Source organism: Carcharodon carcharias, chromosome 18 (assembly GCF_017639515.1).
Source record: "Carcharodon carcharias isolate sCarCar2 chromosome 18, sCarCar2.pri, whole genome shotgun sequence".
NCBI classification, from domain to species: Eukaryota; Metazoa; Chordata; class Chondrichthyes; order Lamniformes; family Lamnidae; genus Carcharodon; species Carcharodon carcharias.
In genome coordinates, this window is record NC_054484.1 from 14,043,595 (window position 1) to 14,061,416 (window position 17,822).

General features: G+C 44.8%; 1 protein-coding gene across 1 annotated transcript in view; it reads right to left on the bottom strand.

Annotated features, from left to right (window-relative positions):
- Positions 1 to 1,341: 1,341 nt before the first annotated feature.
- ncam2 (neural cell adhesion molecule 2) overlaps positions 1,342 to 17,822 on the bottom strand; it is a 361,641-nt gene continuing 345,160 nt past the window's right edge. Inside the window, exon 14 of the mRNA XM_041211359.1 lies at positions 1,342 to 1,868. Coding sequence (XP_041067293.1) covers positions 1,780 to 1,868 — 89 coding nt within the window. The 3' untranslated portion in view covers positions 1,342 to 1,779. The remainder of the gene's footprint in view (positions 1,869 to 17,822) is intronic.

The following is a 17,822-nucleotide window of genomic DNA, read 5'->3' on the forward strand; positions in this document are numbered from 1 at the left end:
TGTCAAGTTTAGTAAATCCCAGCCTCATTTTACAATTTATGCTCAATCCCTGCAGCTACCCTCCTCCCTCGCACTTTCTGGCGAATTAACTCCTTCCTCACATTGTTTGACACAGTAACCCCCCCCCCCCAACCCCCACTTCTTCACACAAGACCCCATGCCTTACATTACCCATCTTAATACTCCTCCCAAATAAGAAATGATGAGCACGGTTCCAGGGACGGTGAACCTCATTTAGGTGAGTAAATTGGATGAGCTGGGGATGCTCTCCTTGGAGAAGAAAAGATTTGATAGAGGGGTTCAAAATCAAGAGGGGTCTAGATACAGTAGATCGGGATAAACCATTCCCATTGGCAGAATGGTTGAGAGCCAGCATACGTTTATTTAAGGTGATTTTTTTATTCATTTATGGGATGTGGGCATCACAGGCTAGGCCAGCATTTATTGCCCATCCTTAATTGCCCTTGTTTAGAAAGCATTTAAGAGTCAACCACATCACTGTGGGTCTGGAGTCACATGTAGGCCAGACCAGGTAAGGACAGCAGATTTCCTTCTCTAAAGGGTATTAGTGAACCAGATGGGTTTTTACAACATTTGACAATGGTTTCATGGTCATCATTAGACTTTTAATTCCAGATTTTTTTTTTATTGAGTTCAAATTCCACCATCTGCCATGGCAGGATTCAAACTCAGCTCCCCAGAGTATTACCCTTGGTCTCTGGGTTACTTGTCCAGCAACAACACCACTACGCCATCACCTCCCATTGGCTAAAGAAGCCAAGGTGGCATGAAGAAAATATTCTTTATGCAGTGAGTGGTTAAGATTTGGAATGCACTACCTGGAAGTGTGGTGAAGGCAGATTCAATCAAGGCTTTATAAAGGTAATTGGAAAATTATCTGAAGAGAAAATGCTTGCAGGGCTGTTGGGTAAAAGGCAGGGAGTGGGGCTAGGTGAGTTGCTCTTGCAGAGAGCCAGCATGGACATGATGGGTTTAATAGCCTCCTTCTGTGCTGTAACTATTCTATGATTCTATATTATCCAGCTTACTATTCCCTTCCTTACATTTTCTCTCTTTGCACCCTTCCCACATACTACCCAACTTAGGAACCCTTTACAGATATTGCCTATTTCAATACCCCTCACTTACATGGTCTAGCTTAGAAACCACTTCTTTACTCTGTGCACCTCCCTCATACTCTCCAGTTTAGCACCCATTTCTTCACACTGCCCTGCTCAATGATCCCTCTCTTGGGTGGGTCCACTAGCCCTTCCTTTATATTGCTAGGTCAGCAAACCCTCCTTCAAGGTGTCAGGCCAATAACTCTTGGAAGACTGAATCTCTTCTTAAATTGGATTTAATGGAAAGCTTCCACTTCAAAAAGGGATCCTGATGTAGAGGTTTCTTCTCCGAAAAAAAAATGGATCTGGTGAAGGCACGCCACCTCTTCGAAAGGTCGTCCCAATAAAGAGACTTTAAAATGGATTACAATAGTCTTTGAAGTTCCAGTGGCAATCTAATTTCAGGCAGTTGTAGCAATTTGCTGGAGATTGGGACAACTCATGGACGTGTTTTGCCAAATGACCTGTTACTCTGCTGTACATTCTATGCAATTCATTAAAGCAGCTTCAAGCTTTAGTTATTCCAATTTCATTATCTCAGGTCATATATTGGCAGTGAAGGAGGAGTGGTAAGTAAACCAGGGTGTCTATAGGGCTTGAGCCACACAGACAATTCAACAAAAGACAGTGAGCACCAGCATTATGCACTGCCAAAGCTCTAAGATAACAGCCAGGTAAAGCCAATGGCACAGACAAATGTAAAATGAGCGATCAATGGTTGTGGTGATGGCTTGAGTCCACTTCCTTCTTCGGTGATGTTGAAATGTTGATTCACCGAGAGATAGAACAGAGGGATGGGTGATGGGGATTGAGGTGGGGCGGGGGGGGGGCGGTGGTTAGGTAGGAAGGGGAGGGTGGATAGTGAGATGGATAGCAATCACAAAGGTGGGAAAAGCCAGGAAGGGGTGAAAAAGAAAAAAAGAATGAATATAAATTAATCATTTTTCAAGGCATGTTGACAGTCACACTAACAAAAAATTCAACAGACAACAGAGTGAAGAACTTCAAGAAAACAAGGGCCAAGAGCCTAGAGACTGCTGTTGATGATACAAGAAGGGTGGGCACTTAAGAAATCATGTTCCTCTGTTTACTGTTCAGCAAAGGTGATATCCCATTTAAAATAAATGGGTGGCTGCCTACAGCAAAATAGCAGCCAGAGGAAAAAGGTGCAAATAAACTTACTGTTCATCACCATTTTCAACAGTAATCTCTTAAGCTAATTTGAGAAATATTTCATTAAGATCCCAACAGAGTAAAACATTTATTCGTAAACATCAGCAATTGACAGTCTTCCAAAGTAGGCGGGCTCCTCTGGCTACCACATATCAGTGATATCAAATCTAATAAGATTTAGCACTATTTCTTTTGGAGATCCTGAACTGGGAATAGCAAACCTAGGAACTGTTGACTCTGCGATGTTGTAATAGTGCAGCAGTCAAAGTAAATTTGTCTACACAATGAGAGCAAGGTGTTTTGTGACCAATTGTGCTCAGTGCAATATTGAGCTGGCCATCACAAACAACTTATGGTTTGTGAAACGTGAACCATTACACTGTACTATTCCCTTAAAAAGGGTTTTGTGGTAAGTACCAACAAAATTACATTGTTTCCGTGTGATGCTATAATGATCAAAATGGGGAATAGATTTGCTAATTTTTGTTCTCTACTGTTCATAACAGCTATCCAAATGCTTTTTCAAGTATATTTTGACTTGGAGCCAGGAGATAACCCTGCCATTCAGGGAACTTAAATAAGCAATAAACAAAACACACTGGCAGTATCTGTTGATGGTGCCTTCCTCTTCATGACCTATGTATACAAACCTAATTGATCCATTAATGGAGAAAGGGAAACAGAGAGAATGATCCAAAAACTGTGGGAACTAGAATTGTTGAAAAAGGGCCACCTGGTCAGTATTAATACCCAATAATTAAAAACATTGCATTAAGTATCCTGGAGCACAGGTGAATATGAGGCTTCATACACTGATGAACATCAATTGTTCTGCTTGATGAAAATATCTTGAATATGAAAACATTCAATGAATATTCACCTTAACCTTTGGGTGTCCAAGCTGTTGTCTTCATGAATCACATAGATATCTCAATGGAGACTTGAGCCCACATAAGTTTAAACTTATATTGCCATTGATTTGCATGCATTCAAAGTTGACATTACTTCTATGTACTCTTACGCACGATTGATTCAATAATGAGACAACAGTGCTAAAAAGCTTGCTCTTGGTCAGATTCTCCCTGGAAGACAGTATGCAGTTCTGGACACCACAGGGCAGGAAGGATATACTGGCCTTGGAGGGGGTCCAGTGCAGATTTAGTTAACTGACACTGGGGATTAAAATGTTAAATTATCAAGACAGAAGGCATAAATGTGGCTTGTATTCCTTTGAGGTTGGTTAGGCAGTTAAATGTTGAACTAATTGAAGTTAAAAGTATTTGATATGGTACATTGGGCATACAGAGGACAATAGTGAGGCCACACCTGGAGCACTGTGTGTAGTTTTGTCCGCCTTACCAAAGGGAGGACACACTTGTCCTACAGGCAGTGCAACAAATGTTCACCAGGCTGGTTTTTGGGAAGAGGCGGCTGTTCTATGAGGTGAGATTGTGCAGCAAAGGTCTATATTCCCTGGAATTTAGAACAGTGGGATAGAAAATTCTTAAGGAGCTTGACATGGTAACAGCTGAGAAAATGTTTCCTCTTGCTGGGGAATCTAAAACACAGGGTCAGAGCCTCAGGAAAAAGGGTTAACTATTTAATATTAAGATGAGGAAGAATTTCTTTAGATGGTTGTGAATATTTGAAATTCTCTACCTGAGAGACATATGGATGGTCAGTAATTGAATATATTCAAGGCACAGGTTGATGGATTTTTTGGTACGAAGGGAATTAAGGGGTATTGGGATAGGGCAGGAAGATGGAGTTGGGGCAGATCAGCCACAAACTTACTGAATGGCAGAGCAGGCTCAAAGGGCCAAGTGGCCTATTCCAGCTCCTATTTCATGTGTCCTTATACAGAGAATGTATTTCCTCTGGTGCGAGAGCCCTTAAGAAAAGGTGATAATATTTTAATTTGTGCTCCCCATTCATGAGTGAAATCAGGAAACACTTTTCACACAAAAGGTAGCAGAAATGTAGAATTGTCTACCCTAAGGGGCTATAGCTGCTGAGTCAATGGAGATTTTCAAGAATGAGATGGATAAGCTTTTATTAGGAAAGGTTAGCAAGGAATATGGGGCAAGGATGGGTAAATAATGTTGAGTTACAGATCATCCATGATCTTAATAAATGGCAGAACAGACTTAAGGGGCTACTCCCATTCCTATGATGCCTGTGGGGGAGACAGTGGCACAGTAGTAATATCACTGAACTAGTAATCCAGAAACCCAGGCTAATGCTCTGAGGACATGGGTTCGAGTCCCACCAAGGCAGCAAGTACAATTTTAAAATCTGGAACATAAAGCTAGTCTCAGTAATGGTGACTGTGAAGCTATCATTGATTGTTGTTAAAAGCCCGTCTGGCTTTAGAGAAGGAAATCTGCCATCTTTACCTGGAGTGGTCTGGCCTACATGTGACTCCAGGCCCACAGCAATGTGGTTGACTAATAACAGCCCTCTGAAATGGGCCTAGCAAACCTCTCAGTTTCATGGGTAATTTGGGCTGGGCAACAAATGCTGACTTTGCCAGCTCTGCCCACATCCCATGAAACAATACATTTAAAAAAAACCAATCCTTTCTGCACCTTGAGGCCTGTAAGATTCCAAAATGGGATAAACCAACAAGTAAAACAAATGTAAACATAAATAGAAATAAAGTTACTTGAACTTTGAACAAAGGATTGCTAGAACTCAGGGGAACCAGTGATTCATGAGATGAAAATTGGACATGCTTGGACTAGTGCATAAATTAGAAAGAACACAATCTTCCATATTAATTGTCTACTCCATCATCTCATTAAATTTTTTGCCAGGTTACTTCTGATGGCTTTACCTGCGGTAATGGGTTCCCCAGTAATTTTGCTTTAAACAAAAGGACAAACAATACCGGAACAATTGCTAACATTGAGAGCGTCCCAGTCAGATATGTGATGGCTTTTTCAATTCCCGCTACTCGATCCCAAGAATGGGGCCTTTGTCAGGCGACCACCACAATCAATAGTATTATACAATGGTCTTTGTGAATTAAAGAACTCTCAGGTTTCAGGACAGGGTAGTGTCGTGATTATAGTTTGGATGTGGGGCTGGTGGCAGGAGAGGCTGGAAAAAGTGTGAAGACGCATTGTGACGGCTCTCCGATGCACTCTTGCTACCAGAGGGTTTTCCCAGGGACGCACTGGGAACTGGGACAGCTACCCATTCCAAGGAGGAGTGCAGCCAATTAATGCTGGAATTTAGGGCCCATTTTGCACTGGAGCCAGTATTTTACTGACATCGGAGTGGCCACCCCACCATGCTGTGTGTGGAGGCACCAGCTTAATTGAGGCAGTCCCCTGGTGGTCGGCTGGGGGAGGTGGTGAATTGAGCTAGAGGCTCCATGCCCCAGTGATGGGTCTGCTTCATTGAAAGGCCACAGCCCTGTCCATGAATAGTCCTCTTGGGATGGGTGGGTGGAGTTTCCTCTCCAACCTGACGGTCAAACTGGGTTTGGGCTTCTATCATTTATAATTCAGTTGATAATCTCTAGCAGGCGGCTCGGAGCACTTCCATGTTAAGGCACCCTCATGCTCGCTTGCCTGCCTCAGGTGCCCACCTCTCCCATTGGGAGCCCTACAGGCTCTCTGATTGGGTTAGCAGCATTAGGGGCCCACCCACTGCCCTTATTAGGATGGCGAGGGTGGGGGTGGCAAATTAAGAAGTCGCCCCCTGGAACACGCTGACAAGAAGGGTGGGCTCGGGACCCCATATGATCCTGATGGAAAATCCTATGTTACTATAAGACTAACCCAGAGACTTCGCCTAATGATCCTGGGGAATATGATTTCAAATTCTACCACGCCAAGTAAAGAAGCTGAATTTAAAAAATCTAGAGACAAAAAAAAAACTGCTGTCACTAAAAAAAATTAACCTTAAAGCTCAACTTGGTCACTTCCCTATAGGGAAGGAAACCTGCCATCCTTGCCAATCTGGTTTATATGTGATATCAGTGCCATGTGTGTTCGAATATTTACAATCCTGTGAATGGAGTATCACCAACCCCAAATTAAGCATAAATACTGTCCTTGCCACAGAGAATGAATTAAGAAAACTTCACAAAAAAAAAGAGGATAATGCTACAATGGTCACAGAGCATTCCCTATTGTACTACTGTTCCATTTCTCACATCACCATCAGTGAGACAGTCACCTTAGAGGCAATTGGAACACAATTATGAAAATATGAACATAAGAAATAGATTTAGCAGGAGGTCATATAGCCCTTTGAGCCTGATTGCCACTCAGTAAGACCATGGCTGACCTTTGACCATTTTTCCCATATTGCTGCAGCCCAAATATTTATCAATCTCAGCCTTAAATATACTCAACAACTGAACATTCACAGCCCTATGTGGTAGAAGATTCACCACCCTCTAAGTGAAGAGTCCTAGATGGCTGACTACCAATCCTGACACTATGACCCCAAAGTTCTAGACTCTACAGTCAGGGAAAAAGAACCTCTTAGCACTGCCCTGTCGGCTCTCTTGGAATCTTATGCGTTTCAATGAGATCACCCCTCATTTTTCTAAACTCCAGGGAATATAGGCCCAATATGGGGAATTTTGTTTTGTACATTAATTGTGCTATCTTAGGGGCTGTGGTTGCTCACACTTACATTGAATAGGACTCTTACCGTCAGTACATTAAGATGAATTTTATTCCATTGGCTTTAGCCTGGATTGAACAGCGGATCCCAGAGCCAATTTTGCTGCAATATTGAACTTCCTGCAGCAGATGGGCAATAAATGCCGACTTTGCCAGGCTCGCCCACACCCCACAAACAAATAAACAAAGGCAGGACACAACACATTCCTTCTTCAATGTACTGCTTCTCAAAACGGTAGAAAAGGTGGAGAACTGGAGATGGTACCATAGTGGAATGTCATTGGGCTAGTAACCCAGAGGCCCAGGTTAATGTACTGGGAACATGGCTTCAAATCCTACTATGGCAGTTGGTGGAATTTAAAAAGAATTCAATTCATAAATCTGGAATATAAAGCCAGTCTCGGCAATGGTAATCATGAAACCAGCGTCAATTGTCATAAAAACCCATCTGGTTCACTAATGCCCTTTAGGGAAGGAAACCTGCCATCCTTTACCTGGTCTGGCCTACGTGTGACTCCAGATCCACAGCAATGCGGATTGACTCTTAACTACTCTCTGAAATGTGGACCAGCAATCCATTCACCTCTAGGGCAATTAGAGCAGGACAACAAATGCTGGCCTTGCCAGTGATGCTCACATCCCATGAAACAATACAATTTTTAAAAAAAACTTGGGTTATTCAAACTTGAAAGACGATGGTTTGGAATTTATACTCCTCTGCCAGTTTTGAAGGTGGGGAATGCTGTAAAATCCAGTGGGGAGCCTTATCTGCCACCTACCCACCCCACCCCGACCTGAAACTTTGAAGGGTCGGGGATGGTGTCACACAATCACTTTAGCTGCATTGGGGGTGGAGGGAGTTGTCTGTGATGCTCTGTAGAATCCAGCCTGATGGCTTAGAAAGGTGTTTAGGATGTTGCACAGTATGGAAAATTCAAATCTTGGACTGACATCAGGGACACCTTCAGAGAATGAATAATCAACATGCAAGATGGACAGATCTTAGATAAATGTATAAAACAGGCCATTTGGCCCAATTGGTCTACACTGGTGTTTATGTTCCACTCAAGCCTTCTCCCCACCCCCTCAACCTCATCTAACTCTATCAACATATCCTTCTATTCATTTCTCCCTCATGTGTTTATCTAGTTTCCCCTTGAATGCATTTATCTGGTCACCCACTACTCTTTGTGGAAGTGAGTTCCATATTCGCACCATTCTTTGGACAAAGAAATTTCTTATGGATTCTGTCTTGGATTTATTAGTGACTATCTTATGCAGATGGAGTATAATGTGTGGGAAAATGTGCACTTGTTCGTTTTGGCAGGAAGAATAGAAAAGCAGTATAGCATTTAAATGGAGAGAGATTGCAGAACTCATTAAAAAAGCAAACCAAATGCTAGTGTTCATTTCTTGGATAATAGAACTGAAAAACAGACAAGTTATGTTCAGCTTGTATGAACCTTGGTTGAACCAAACTGTGAACAGTTCTGGTCTCCATATTAAATAAAGGATATAAAGGCATGGGGAAATTACGAAGAGATGAACACACGAATTAGGAGCAAGAGTACGCTACTCGGCCCTTCGAGTCTGCTCTGCCATTTTTGAAGATCTTGACTGATCTGATTGTGACTGCACCTTGATTTTCCTGTCTACCCTCATACTCTTTGGGTGGAATTTTCCGTGCCTGTTGGCATTGGGCGTCATGATGGGCATGAAGGACAATATGGCTGGAAGGCCAAAAATTGGTTTCACATCGTCGTGAAACACATGTGCAAGTGTTCGCTCCGCCCATCAATGGTGGGCTGCGTTTCCCACCGCCGGATGTTGGGTGCTTCATTTTAATACATCTGCATATCATTATAAGCCCTGCTCAACGGAATCATCCCCCATGACAAATTTACCGCTCACGTTAGCTGGAAACCATGCCGGTGCAAAACATGTCCCGAGAAATGCGATGTGCCGAAGGCAGGATTTACCGTCAGGGCCTTGGTCACATTGCCGACATCCATGGGGCAGAAGGTGTTGGAGCCCGACAGCAATGGGACCCTGGAGGGTGGACTCTCATGGATAAGGCTCTGCTGCGAAGATGCTCACGGAAGGTGGAAAATCACCATTGAGGGTCTACTTCAGGGCATTAATGTCTTGGCCGTGGCCTGCTATGGGTGATCATTGAGGGGGTGGAAAGTAAGGTCCAGCTGTGAGCGGGAGAGGAGCGAGGTGGTGGGGCGGGCTGGGGGGAGAAGGAAGTCTATGTTTGACTGGGAGGAGAAGGTGTATCGGAGTTGTGGGGGGAGGGGGGGGGGAGCTGGCAGTGAGGAAACAAAGCTGCCAGGGGGCTGAGGTTGGTGAGGGGTGGGAAGGGACTACAGGGGAAAGTGGGGGTAATGGGTGAGAATATGGCAGCTGGGGAAGTAAGTGTAAATGGGGAGGAAGGTTAAGGGAATGAGCTTGGAGGGGTGAAGGAGTTTGGAGGGGGGGAAGGAGTCCAGGGTGGGAAGGGATTCCTGGGGTGGGTGGGGGGGTGGGGGGGAGAAGGAGTTCCAAGGCTGGAAGGATTTCCGATGGGGGAAGGAGTCCAGAGGGGGGAAGGAATTCCTGGGGTGGGAGGGGAGAAGGAGTTCCAAGGGGGGAAGGAGTCCGGAAGGGGGGAAGGAGTTCCGGCGGGGGGAAGGAGTTCCGAGGGGGGGGAGGAGTTCCGAGGGGGGGAGGAGTTCCGAGGGGGGGAGGAGTTCCGAGGGGGGGAGGAGTTCCGAGGGGGGGGGAGGAGTTCTGAGGGGCGGGAGAAGTTCCAAGGGGCGGGAGGAGTTCCGAGGGGCGGGAGGAGTTCCGAGGGGCGGGAGGAGTTCCGAGGGGCGGGAGGAGTTCCGAGGGGCGGGAGGAATCCAGAGGGGGGAAGGAATCCAGAGGGGGGAAGGAATCTAGAGGGGGGAAGGAGTATGGGGGGAGGGGAATGTCCAGATGAACATGCAAAGGAGGGGGTCTGTGGAGTCGAGGACTGCCTCCTGGGAGTGAAATGAAGGTGGGTGTGGTGGGAGGGAATGGCAAGAATGAGAGAGGGCAGTATGAGCTGGCAGGGTGCGAGGGTGAGGGTGCGATGGTATCAGTAGAAGTGGATTCACAGTGAGGGTGATTGGTGGGGTCTCAGAGGCAGGCACGGATCGTGGGGGTGGGAAGGCAGAGGTCGGGAGCTTAATGTGGATGGGAGTGGGATTTTCAGGAAGGTCAGAAATGTGCATGTTCACCAGGATATCCCTGAAAGAAAAGAGTTGTGGCTGGTAGGTGATAGTGAGGAGGTAGTGCCAGGGGTTGGACAGTGATGGGGGAAAGGACATGTGTGACTGGGGAAGGGGAAAGGGTATGGGGGAGCTAAAGAAGAATATTACATGCACCATGCTTGTAAATCCGAAAATGAAAGGAGAGTCGTGGTGGGCAGGAAGAGGTGATGCTTGGGAGTGTGCTCAGTGGGTGGGTGGACATGCTCAGGTGGGCAACTGAAAGAAAACCCAAGCAGGCAGCATTGAAAATGCTCAGGACATTGAGATGCGTGTGATGGATGAAGGCTTCGCATGTGAGAGCGTGCTTACACGAGGCTCCGAAAAGCCCGGACTGATGCACACTTCTCCCCTCCAGAATCCCTTGTGAGCTGGCTGTGTGCAGCTGAACTGCTAAGTGGAGGAAGAGGTACTATTGCCAAGTTTGCAGATGACGCAAAAATAGGTGGGAAGGCAAGTGGTGAAGATGGCACAAGGAGTCCACAGAAGGATGTAGACAGGTTAAGTGAGTGGGCAAAAACTTGGCAGATGGAATATAATGTGGGAAAATATGAGGTTATGCACTTTGGCAGGGAGAATAGAGGAGCTGAATATTATTTAAATGGAGAAAGGCTACAGGAGGCTGCAGCATAGGGGATTTGGAAGTCCTTGCGCATGAATCCCAAAAAGCTGGCAGATATGTTCAACAGGTAATGGGGAAGGCAAATGGAATGTTGGCCTTTATTTGGACTGGGCCTCACTGGGTGGCCACCTCAGAACATATAAAATAGCAGAAGTAGGCCATTCGGCCCCTTGGGCCAGCTCCACCATTCAATAAGATTGTGGCTAATCTGTGTTTCGAGTTCCACATTCCCAACTACCAGCAATAACCTTTGATTCCCTTGCCTTACAAGAATCTATCTACTTCCCCCTTAAATATTCAGTGTCCCCCTGATTCCACTGCCTTCTGATGCAGGGTTCCAAAGTCGCACAACCCCGAGAGAGAAAGAATTCTCCTCACCTCTGTCCTATAATGTTAAAACAGTGCCCTCTAGTCCTGGACTCACCCACAAGGGGAAAAATCCTATCTACGTCCACTTGGTCAAGACCATTCAAGATCTTATATACTTCAATTAAATCACCCCTCACTCTTCTAAACTCCAGTGGAAACAAAAAAATAAAAACAAAAAACTGCGGATGCTGGAAATCCAAAACAAAAACAGAATTACCTGGAAAAACTCAGCAGCTCTGGCAGCATCGGCGGAGAAGAAAAGAGTTGACGTTTCGAGTCCTCATGACCCTTCGACAGATGGTTCTGTCGAAGGGTCATGAGGACTCGAAACGTCAACTCTTTTCTTCTCCGCCGATGCTGCCAGAGCTGCTGAGTTTTTCCAGGTAATTCTGTTTTTGTTCCAGTGGAAACAAGCCCAGTCTGTCCAGCTTTTCCTCATAAGCCAACCCACTCATTCCAGGTATCAATCTAATAAACCTCCTCTGAACTGCTTCCAATGCATTTACACCCTTCCTTAAATAAAGAGATCAAAACTGCACACAATATTCGAGATGTGGTCTCACCAATGCGCTGCATAACTGAAGCATAGCATCCCTACTTTTAGGTTCAATTCCTCTCATAATAAAGGATAACATTTCACCTCCTCTCACTGGCTGTATTTCAGCCACTGCAGTGGGCCAGTCAGTGGCAAACACCACTTTAGTTCGCCCCTAAACCCCCGAACTGGCCTTCTCAACCCTGGCTTGGTCAGAGGGAACCATGCCAAAAAACTGGCATGTGGCGGATGGTGGGTAATTTTAGGCCTGCCTGGCTCTGGTACTTCTCCCATTGGGCTCTGAAAATCCTTCCGTGAGTTCAAAACCCACCATGACAGCTGGGGGATTTAAATTCAGTTAATTAAATAACTATAGAATAAATGTCAGTAAGATTGCCACTAATGTCCTTTAGGGAAGGAAATGTGCTATCCTTACTTGGTCTGGCCTATACGTTACTCCAGACCCACAGCAACATGGTTGACTCTCAACTGTTGTCTGAAATGGTTTAGCAAGCCTCCCAGGTAGACCAAACAAACTACAACAAAATGTAATAAGCACCACAAAAAACTGTAGCGGTTCAAGAAGGCAGCTCACCAGTACCTTCCAGAGGGACAGGCAATAAACGTTGGCCTTGCCAGAAAAGTCCATGTCCCATGAATGAATCTTTTTTTTTAAAAAAGCAAACATTTCACATTCTGATATTAGCATTGTGGAGGAAGAAACACTGGAATTATGAAAGAAAAAGTTAGATAGGTGAGGATAGTGTAGGCTCCTCTTGGATGGATGGGCCCAATGACCTTCTTCATCGCTAAGAGTTGCGTGATCCTGTGATATCTCATCATTGGGTGAATTTGTAGACTGAATTATGTTACCATCGAGAATGGTGACTAGCTACATTTTCCTTTGGGAGGAGAAGGATAGGAGAGCGGCAATCAGCCACAGGACATTCTTGTTCCCTTTCTAGCTGTCTGATGAGCACCTGCGACAGTGATCTGAGAGAAAGTCTCCATTTTGCCCTCTTGGTTGGTAATTGTCCAGAGCCTGAGGACCAAGTTGAAGAGGGAAATTCCTGCCAACAAATTCTGAATGGTTCTTTCTGAAAATTTAACTCAGAATCAATCTTTCATATGCAACAGCTTTGGTACAACAGTTCCTTTATTGATCTGCATGATCTCGAGTCTTTCTTGCCAAAACCTAGATTACTGTGGCAACATAATTCGAGGTCAGTGTTATTCTGACAGCATTTCATGTTGCAAAATATATTTTAATGCCATGAAAAGGTACAATGTTCTTTATCTCGAAAGATATCAAGTCAATCACTGCAAATAAATGGATCTGTAGCTGAGACTAAAGGTTTTTTTTTTACTGTACCTTGGTAGGTTGTCAGAAAACACTCCAATCTATTGATATAAGTAATCATGCAATATTTTTCAGTGAAGATAATTCAATAGTACAGTGCTTTCAAGCTTATGGTTTATACAGTGATAGAATTGAGCCTTTGTCCTAGTGGGTATTTCAAAAAGCCATTCTTAGTCATGTGCCTGTAAATGAATTAGACTATGCAATAGGCACCACAAGCAGCCTGTCTGTACAGGAGGGGAGGAAGAGAGGAAGAGAAATCGTAATAGGGGATTCTATAGTCAGGGGAACAGATAGGCACTACTGTGGCCATCAACGTGACTCCGGGATGGTGTGTTGCCTCCCTGGTGCCAGGGTCCGGGATGTCACTGAACAGCTGAAGGGCATCCTGAAGAGGGAGGGCGATAAGGCAGAGGTCATGGTACATGTTGGTACCAATGACATAGGTAGAAAGAGGGATAAGGTCTTGCATCAAGAATTCAGGGAGTTGGGCAGTAGACTAAAAAGCAAGACCTCTCAGGTTGTAATCTCTGGATTATTCCTTGTGCCACGTGCTAGCGAGCACAGAAATAGGAGAATAGTGCAGATGAATATGTGGCTAAAGAGTTGGTGCAAGAGGGAGGGTTTTAGATTCCTGGATCACTGGAACAGTTTCTGGGGAAGGTGGGACCTGTACAAGCATGATGGTCTACATCTGAACCAGAACGGGACTAACATCCTTGCGGGCAGGTTTGCTGGTGCTGTTGGGAGGAGTTTAAACTAATTCGGCAGGAGGATGGGACACAGAATGTTAGCAGAATAGGGACACATCATAATACAGTAAAACAATCAAGTCAGAAGGAATACAGCTGCATTAAGTTTCAAGGGAGTAAGGTAAGGCTGGATGGCCTCTACTTTGATGCCAGGAGTATTACGGGTAAAACAGATGAATTAAGGATATGGATTGACATGTGGAATTGTGACATAGTAGCCATCACTGAGACGTGGTTGAGGGAGGGGCAGGATTGGCTGCTTAACATTCTGGGATATAGAATCTTCAGGTGAGGCAGGGAAGGGAGTAAAAGAGGAGGAGGCATTGCGTTATTAGTTAAGGAGTCAGTTATTGCAGCAAGGAGAGATGATATTTGGAGGGGGCATCGAAAGGACCTTTGTGGGTAGAGCTTAGGAATAAAAAAGGGGCAGCCACATTGTTAGGTATTTATTATAGACCCCCAGACAGTCAGTGGGAAATTGAGGAGCAAATATGTGCACAAGCTGCAAAGGTGTGTAAAAACAATGGCAATAGGGTAATTATATTAAGTGAATTCAACTTTCCCAACATTAATTGGGATAGACATAGTGTTAAGGGCTTGGATGGAGTAGGTTTCTTGAAATGTGTGCAGGAGAACTTTTTAGGTCAATATGTAGAGGGTCTAACAAGGGACGGTGCAGTGCTGGACCTAATTCTGGGGAATGAAGCCGGACAGGTGGCTGAGGTGGTGGTGGGGGAGCAGTTTAGTGATAGCGATCACAAGATGGTACAACTTAAGTTTGTTATGGACAAAGAAATAGACAAGTTGCAAAAAAATGTTTTGGATTTGGGGAAAGCGGATTTTTGTAAAATAAGGCCAAGGTAGACTGGGAACAGCTACTTGTGGAGAAATCTACAGAGGAGCAGTGGGGGACATTCAAAAAGGAAATGGAAAGCTCAACATATACCCTCTAGGGTGATAGGAAGGAGTAATGAGCCCAGAGAACCATGGATGACCAGAGATATTCAGGATACAATGAGAAGGAAAAGACAGGCTTTTAGCTGGGCAAGGGGAGCAAATCAGTGGAGGCATTAGTGGAGTACAGAAAGTGCTGGGTGGAGCTTAAGAAAGCAATTAGGAGAGCAAAGAGGGGATATGAGAAAGCTCTGGCTGATAAAAGTAGGAAAAATCCAAAGATATTCTATAAGTATATCAATCGGAGGAGGATAACCAGGGAAAGAGTAGGGCCCATAAGGGACCAAGGGGGCAATCTATAGTTAGAGCCAGAGGATATCGGTAGAGTGTTGAATGAATACTTCACATCCATCTTCACCTAAGAGAATGAGGATGAAGGTATGGAGAGAGACTGTCGGGGAGAGAGACTGCGAGGTTCTTGAGCAAATTGATATAGGGAGCAACAAGGTATTGGAGGTGTTGGCAGGCTTAAAAGTGGACAAATCTCCAGGTCCAGATGATTTGTGTCCCAGACTGCTGAGGGAGGCAAGGGAGGAGATTGCAGGGGCTCTGACCCAAATTTTTAATTCCTCTCTGGCTATGGGGAGGTGTCAGAGGACTGGAGAACAGCTAATGTGGTACCGCCATTTAAGAAGGGTTGCAGAGATAAGGCAGGGAACTACAGGCCAGTGAGTCTCATGTCAGTGGTAGGGAAACTATTGGAGAAAATTCTGAAGGAGAGAATCTATCTCCACTTGGAGAGGCAAGGTTTGATCAGGGATAGTCAGCACGGCTTTGTCAGAGGGAGGTCATGCCTAACAAATTTGATTGAATTTTTTGAAGAGGTGACCAGGTGTGTAGATGAGGGTAGTGCAGTTGATGTAGTCTATATGGATTTCAGCAAATCCTTTGACAAGGTCCCACATGGGAGATTTATAAAGAAGGCAAATGCACATGGGATACAGGGTAATTTGATGAGGTGGATTCAAAATTGGCTTAGTTGTAGGGGACAGAGGGTGAAAACAGAAGAATGCTTTAGTGACTGAAAGCCAGTGTCTAGTGGCGTATCACAAGGATCTGTGCTGGTCCCCTATTATCTGTCATTGAAATAAACAACATAGGTGACTACGCTGGGGGTAGGATTTGTAAGTTTGCTGATGACACAAAGATTGGCCGGGTGGTTAACAGTGAGACTGAGTGTCTTGCGCTACAGGAAGATATAGACAGGATGGTCAAATGGGCAGATAAGTGGCAGATGGAATTTAACCCTGAAAAGTGTGAGGTGATACATTTTGGAAGGAGTAATTTGACAAGGCAGTGTTCAATGAACGGCATGACACTAGGAAGTTCTGAGGAACGAAGGGACCTTGGCTTGTGTGTCCATAGATCTCTGAAGGCAGAGGGGAATGTTAGTGGGGTAGTGAAAAAGGCATATGGGATATTTGCCTTTATCAATCGAGGCATAGATTACAAAGGTAGGGAGGTCATGTTGGAGTGGTATAGAAACTTAGTGAGGCCACAGCTGGAGTACTGTGTGCAGTTCTGGTCGCCACATTATAGGAAGGATGTGACTGCACTGGAGTGGGTGCAGAGGATATTCACCAGGATGTTGCCTGGGATGAAACATTTAAGTTAAGAAGAGAGGTTGGATAGACTTGGATTGTTTTCATTGGAGCAGAGGAGACTGAGGGACAACCTGATTGAGGTGTACAAGATTATGAGGGGCGTGGACAGGGTGGATAGGGAGCAGCTGTTCCCCTTAGTTGATGGATCAGTCATGAGGGGACATAAGTTCAAGGTGAGGGGCAGGAGGTTTAGGGGGGATGTGAGGAAAACCTTTTTACCCAGAGGGTGGTGACAGTCTGGAATGCACTGCCTGGGAGGGTGGTGGAGGCGGGTTGCCTCACATCCTTTAAAAAGTACCTGGATGAGCACTTGGCACGTCATAACATTCAAGGCTATGGGCCAAGTGCTGGTAAATGGGATTAGGTCGGTAGGTCAGATGTTTCTCACGTGTTGGTGCAGACTCGATGGGCCGAAGGGCCTCTTCTGCACTGTGTGATTCTGTGATTTATATAACCAGGTTCATTTGTAAGAAAACATCCTACTTAAAATGAAGGAAGTTAAATAATATTTGTGCCTCCGTTTTTGTACTTGGCAGTCATATGTTCGGAGATGCGGCAGAAAAAGAGTTAAAATACATTTTGAAAGAATAACAGGGGTTGAACAGAGAAGGTCAGACTTTTACCTTTTCTACTGACGTGCAAAATTCAGCCCTCAAGGCAAGATAAGCACCTGCCCCCTTATCTTGTCCAGTACAATAGAGTGCATATATGGCACTGCATGAGGCTTAAAAAGCTGCATCACGGTGACCTCGATCAGGAAGGTAAGATGCATGGAAAGGTGGAGCAAAATAACACTTAAAGTCATCTTTTTTTTATTTGTTTGTGGGTGTTACTGGTTAGGCCAACATTTATTGCCCATCCCTAATTGTCCTTGTTCAGAGGGCATTATTTTTTTAAGAGTCAACCACATTTCTGTGGATCTGGAGTCACATGTGACAACAGCAGATTTCCTTCCCTAGAGGGCATTAGGGAGCCAGATGGGTTATTAGACTTTTAATTCCAGACATTTTTATTGAATTCAAATTCCACCAACTAATATGGTGGGATTCAAACCCAGATCATTATCCTGGGTCTCTGGATTACCAATCCAGTGACAATACCACTACGTCACCACCTCCCTTGATCTAATCCCTTCCCATCATCTAACATGTCATTCAATGGTATAGCCTTATCCTTTGAGTCCTAGAGTAATTATGGCACAGAAGGAGGCCATTTGATCCATCGAATCAATGTCCTCTATATAGAACCTGTCCCATTACCCCACATTATCCCTGCACCCCTGAAAGTTTATTTCTCTCAAAAGCCTATCCATTTACCTTTCAAAATCATTGATCATCTCCACTTCCACCACCCTCCTAGGCAGCAAGTTCCAAGTCATTATCACTCATTGGTTAAAAAAATTCTTCCTCACATT